Here is a 6,000-nt window from a genome sequence, read left to right as displayed (position 1 = left end):
GTCCCACCCTCTCTCTCTCTGTCCCACTCTATCTCTCTCTCCCACTCTCTCTCTCTCTGTCCTACCGTCTCTCTCTCTGTCCCACCCTCTCTCTCTCTCTCTCTGTCCCACCCTCTCTCTCTCTCTGTCCCACCCTCTCTCTCTCTCTCTCTGTCTCTCTCTCTCTCTCTCTCTCTCTCCCACCTCTCTCTCTCTCTGTCCCACCCTCTGTCCCACCCTCTCTCTCTGTCCTGTCCCCTCTCTCTCTCTCTGTCCCACCCTCTCTCTCTCTCTCTGTCCCACCGTCTATCTCTCTCTCTGTCCCACCCTCTCTCTCTGTCCCACCGTCTCTCTCTCTCTCTGTCTCTCTCTCTCTCTCTCTCTCTCTCTCTCTCTCTCTCTCTCTCTCTCTCTGTCCCACCCTCTCTCTCTCTCTCTGTCTGTCCCTCTCTCTCTCTCTCTCTCTCTCTCTCTGTCCCACCCTCTCTCTCTCTCTCTGTCCCACCCTCTCTCTCTCTCTCTCTGTCCCACCCTCTCTCTCTCTCTGTCCCACCCTCTCTCTCTCTCTCTCTCTCTCTCTGTCCCACCGTCTCTCTCTCTCTCTGTCCCACCGTCTATCTCTCTCTGTCCCACTCTCTCTCTCTCTGTCCTACCGTCTATCTCTCTCTCTGTCCCACCCTCTCTCTCTCTCTCTCTCTGTCCCACCCTCTCTCTCTCTCTGTCCCACCGTCTCTCTCTCTCTCTCTCTCTCTCTCTCTCTCTCTCTCTCTCTCTCTCTCTCTCTCTCTCTCTCTCTCTCTCTCTCTCTCTCTCTCTCTCTCTCTCTCTCACTCTCTGTCCCACCCTCTCTCTCTCTCTCTCTCTCTCTCTCTCTCTCTCCTCTCTGTCCCACCCTCTCTCTCTCTCTCTCTCTCTCTCTCTCTGTCCCACCCTCTCTCTCTCTCTCTCTCTGTCCTACCCTCTCTCTCTCTCTCTCTGTCCCACCCTCTCTCTCTCTGTCCCACCCTCTCTCTCTCTGTCCCACCCTCTCTCTCTCTCTCTGTCCCACCGTCTATCTCTCTCTCTGTCCCACCGTCTCTCTCTCTCTCTGTCCCACCCTCTCTCTCTCACTCTCTGTCCCACCCTCTCTCTCTCTCTCTCTCTCTCTCTCTCTCTCTCTCTCTGTCCCACCCTCTCTCTCTCTCTTTCCCACCCTCTCTCTGTCCCACCGTCTATCACTCTTTCTCTATCTCTCTCCTTCTGTACTCTCCATCTTTCTATCTCTCTCTGTTCTCTCTGTGTTGTGTCCCTGTGGCCTCCCCATGCTGTCGAAACCCCGGCTCCAGCCTCCTCCTCTCCCCTGGGTCTCGTTTCCATAACTCTGGTCTTCACTAGTCCCTCTTAAGCCATCACTCTGTACACTAGCATCCACAAACAATGTCTATTTTATCTTCCTGCTGTTGCTCTCTCTCTCTCTCTCTCCCCCCCCCCACCACCTCCTCTCCCCTCTCTTTATATATCCCTTACTACCTAAAGGGAATATGGTCCTTTTATAGAGCCTGTGCAGACTCCCTTGTATATTTTTCAAAGCATCTTTTCTGTTTTGACACTCATAGCTTTCAAGGGGGCCTTCAATGACTTTAGTGGCTTTTTTTATTCTCCACTGTTTTCATCTTCAGAAAATAACCTTGTGTTTTTTTGTGCTGACAATGAAAATAGACGACTATCCCCACCACTAATCCTTTTATAGCAGGAGATGCACCGGTCTTTACAGATTTGAACAGCTCGTCTATGGTTAAAGAGGGACAGAAAGTGGTTGTGTTTGTGTGTGTGGGTAAAGCTTACTGGGGAGACTCCTTATAGGGGAGACTCACGGTGTAGTTAGCAGCTGACGCTGTAATGCCAGGGTGTAGGAACACTGCTCTTCAGCACACAGTGGAGTGGAGTTTAAGAGGGACATTTTGACAGCAAACAAAGTGGCGCTGCGTTTGACGTTGACCATATCGGTTCAGCTACTCACCAAAACACTAGTTGGAATGCAATTGATCGGTGATGCAAGTCTATTCACACTAAGTCCTCAACTACTTTTTCACAATGTTTTTTGCATTGTCAATATGGGGTGTTTGCTGGTGTTGCTGATCATGGCACCAGAGTGTGTGTATGCGTGTGTGGATGTGAGTTTTTCAACTGGCAGCACGTTCCCCAACTGGCAGCACGTTCCCCAACTGGCAGCACATTCCCCAACTGGCAGCACATTCCCCAACTGGCAGCACGTTCCCCAACTGGCAGCACGTTCCCCAACTGGCAGCACATTCCCCGACTGGCAGCACGTTCCCCAACTGGCAGCACGTTCCCCAACTGGCAGCACGTTCCCCAACTGGCAGCACGTTCCCCAACTGGCAGCACGTTCCCCAACTGGCAGCACGTTCCCCAACTGGCAGCACGTTCCCCAACTGGCAGCATGTTTTCTGAGCAATTTTTAAAATTCTATTTTATTTTTATTGTTGGACGTAAAAGAGAGTAAAAACATCAGGAAATCGTCTCCAAGTGATTTTAATTTAAGAAATCTGTTCCTAAGTATTCCCACGCATACTAGAGAGACACGTGATCGTATAGAAATCTGTTCCTAAGTATTCCCACGCATACTAGAGAGACACGTGATCGTATAGAAATCTGTTCCTAAGTATTCCCACGCATACTAGAGAGACACGTGATCGTATAGAAATGTAGGCAAGGTTTGGAATGATTATGTTTTAGTGAAACATTATATCTGTTTGGGCTTCTTGCGATCAATTTGTCGACAAATCATTTGGAATTATGTTCCTGCCCCCTGACCATCCGGTCCAGAAAAGAATTGGCCCGCGGCTGAATCTAGCCGATCCTCCTTCCTCTAGTTCCTACCTTATCCAGGTATGTAAAACTCCAGGTCTTTCCATCGGCGAACACTCGGGACACAATCCTCCCTTGACCATCGTACTCCACCCTCTCTGTGGTGGGACCCCTCTGTAGGCTGGTCACCTGCCCCGTGCTGGAGTAGGTAAGGTTGACTGACAGCAGCTTACTGCTGGGGACCCACAGAGTAGGGTGACCCTGGGTGTCATACACGATCTTCAGCAGGAACTTCCTGTGGTCGTCGTAGATCTTTTCTGTCCGGAGAGTTCGGTCGTAATCCACCGAGAGAAGGTTTCTGCCGTTCACCTTGAGAGAAAAGAAGAAGGGTTGGACAGTTTTAACTTAAATATTGTACAAATCCAATAAAAAGTTTTGCCGTCTAAGGAGTAATGTTTATGAACAATACATGACTTCGACTTCATTTACATGCGGACAGATTGTTGAACTTTTAAAACAAAAAGCTAACAACCACAAGAGGAGAAATTATGAAACTGTAAACTGAACCGGCTTTCAAAGTCAATTCCCGACCCAGAACCGCTATTTATCGCCTCCCAATGACCCCGCTGTTTGTTTAAACCGCTGTTTACCGTGATCGATTCTCAAGAGCGACACTGAATTCATTTAAGGGATTATTAGCATTCGATTAGCCGTTATTGTGAAGGGAGTTTCATTAAAGTAAGAGACTGGCTGGCGTGTGTTCAAACTCTTGCTTTTGACTGCTTTCATAAATTACCTCCCCTAGGAATTCAGCGAGGTGGAGAGACAGAGAGAAAGAGAGCGAGAGAGTGAGAATAATATGGTGATGGTAACCATGCAGAGTCTCTCTCTCAGCCTATTGGGAGCTGGGTGCCTTCGGAATGCCGCCGAGACACACCGAGACACTAGCCAACAGAACGTGACCCCGGCCTCAATTTATTTCCCATAAGAAAGCATGTCATTTCCTGCTGGGATGGATGCCGTGGGGACACCGACCTAGCCTACCTGCCCGCTCCCCCCTTCAGGTTTTCATGTTGCCAGCAAAACGAGGGAACGAGAAAAAGAACGAGGGAAAGAAAACAGTGGAAGGATGTCAATATGGCCTTCATGTGTTTTTTGTAAGCGAAGGCCCCTGATTCCTCCTGGACATTCTTCAGTAATGAGACGAGGAGGCTGAGATCCAGACAGAAATGGGTTGAGTCCCAAATGCCACCCTATTCTCTACATAGTGCATGTCCAGTGTCCCTATGGGTCCTGGTCAAAAGTAGTGCACTGTATAGGGACTAGGGTGCCATTTGGGACATACAGAGAGCAGTCTTTCGAGAGAGAGAGCGATGAAGACAGACACTGGAAGGAGGAGTGGTTAACACCTTGGAGACCAGCCCTCTTCTCTGACCGAGGGAACGGCTCAGAATATGCAACCCCACCATTAGATGTAGCAGGACGTGTGTGTTTGTGTCGTGTGTGTCCCATCCATGTGTGTGTCCCATCAGCTTTAGTTCACATACAGGAGGCATCAGATATGGAAATTAGGGAATTAACCCTTGACGAGTCGGCAAACTGTCACTAATAGTCTCACTCCCTTGCAGTGGTTAAATCCATATCGTAGTTAGCAACAAACCTCGACCAAGACCCGTCCTATATTGTAGCCTATGTTTGAATGATGTCATGGTAAATACGAGAAGGAAGTGGCAGCCAAAGATCTGACTAAATCACCTCAGAGGGAAGAGAGAGGCTGTGAAACCCCAACTGTTAGAATCCACATCAGAAACCCCTAGACAGATAGTAATGATGTTTTAATCAGCTATGCCCGCTGGGAAGTGTGTGAAAGGTGCCAAGCTGCTACAGCCAAAAAAGGAAAAAAGAAACCCCCAACCTCCACATCTGTCGACAAAACAAAATGGCAGTTCCTCTTATAAGCCTTATGCCTAACCCTAAATCAAGACAAAATACCTCATTTACCGCTTATATTTTGACGATATAGCTAATTGACTTTGCAGTTTAAACAAAACAACAATCAAACAAAAATGGCCGCCACTCTCCATCAAACTCCCTTCTCACCCTGAGCTTCCTCCCGAACACGATGACTTTCCCCCGGGTCTGCTCTTTGCGGAAGCGCCACTCCACCAGGTTCTGCCCGTTCTCCCCGGGCAGCGTCATGTTCCTCCGTGCCACCGTGGGGTTGGCAGCGCCCGCCAGGATGTGGGGCTCCGTCTGGTAGTGTGTGTCCATCCCGTTGGCATAGATCACCCTCAGAGAGTGGTCGTAGCCCACCTGGTAGCTGTTCCTTAGTTGGTCTGTGTTGGAGAGAAAGTTTAATTCCATGAAGACAATAATAAAGAATAGAAACTGGGTGGTTGAATGTTGATTGGCTGACAGCCGGGGTATATCAGACCGTATACTACGGGTAGGTACGACAAAACATGTATTTTTACTGCTCTAATTACGTTGGTAACCAGTTTACAATAGCAATAAGGCACCTTGGGGTTTGTGGTACATTGCCAATATACCACGGCTAAGGGTTGTATCCAGGCACTCCACGTTGCGTCATGCGTAAGAACAGCGTGGTATAGCCGTGGTATATTGGTCGTATACCACACCCCCTCGGACCTTATTGCTTAAATAAGAAACATCTGATTTCAGATTTGAGAACCCCATTCCCCCTTCTGTTTTATAAAGGATGGAAGATTCCTATGTTGGGTCTGCATTGATAGAACTCTTCAAGGCTCCTCTCCTCTCCTCTCCTCTCTCTCTCCTCTCCTTTCTTCTCCTCTCCTTTCTTCTCCTCTCCTCTTCTTTCCTCTCCTCTCATCTTCTCTCCTCTCCTTTCTTCTCCTCTCCTTCATTCTCCTCTCCTCTTCTTTCCTCTCCTCTTCTCTCCTCTCCTTTCTTCTCCTCTCCTCCTCTCCTCTCCTCCTCTCTCCTCTCCTCTTCTTCTCCTCTCCTCTCCTCTCTCTCTCCTCTCCTCTCCTCTCCTCTCTCTCCTCTCCTCTCTCTCCTCTCCTCTCCTCTCCTCTCCTCTCCTCCTCTTCTCCTCTCCTTTCTTCTCCTCTCCTCTCCTTTCTTCTCCTCTCCTCCTCTCCTTTCTTCTCCTCTCCTTTCTTCTCCTCTCCTCTCCTCTCCTTTCTTCTCCTCTCCTCTCCTCTCCTCTTCTTTCCTCTCCTCTCCTCTCCT

The 6,000-nt window shown here is 49.1% G+C and overlaps 1 protein-coding gene across 14 annotated transcripts in view; it reads right to left on the bottom strand.

The window, feature by feature from the left end:
- The window catches only part of LOC124011990 (teneurin-3), a 360,816-nt gene that overhangs the window by 39,289 nt on the left and 315,527 nt on the right, over positions 1-6,000 (bottom strand). For all 14 annotated transcript variants that reach the window (XM_046325296.1, XM_046325297.1, XM_046325298.1 and 11 more), the window contains 2 exons: positions 4,888-5,123; positions 2,860-3,156 (listed from right to left, as the gene is read on the bottom strand). In XM_046325296.1, the coding sequence (XP_046181252.1) occupies positions 2,860-3,156; positions 4,888-5,123 (533 nt within the window). The remainder of the gene's footprint in view (positions 1-2,859; positions 3,157-4,887; positions 5,124-6,000) is intronic.

Source organism: Oncorhynchus gorbuscha, linkage group LG24 (genome assembly GCF_021184085.1).
Source record: "Oncorhynchus gorbuscha isolate QuinsamMale2020 ecotype Even-year linkage group LG24, OgorEven_v1.0, whole genome shotgun sequence".
In the NCBI taxonomy this organism is placed as follows: Eukaryota; Metazoa; Chordata; class Actinopteri; order Salmoniformes; family Salmonidae; genus Oncorhynchus; species Oncorhynchus gorbuscha.
Note: the sequence above shows the minus strand (reverse complement) of the source record. Positions and strands in the feature narration are given on the sequence as shown.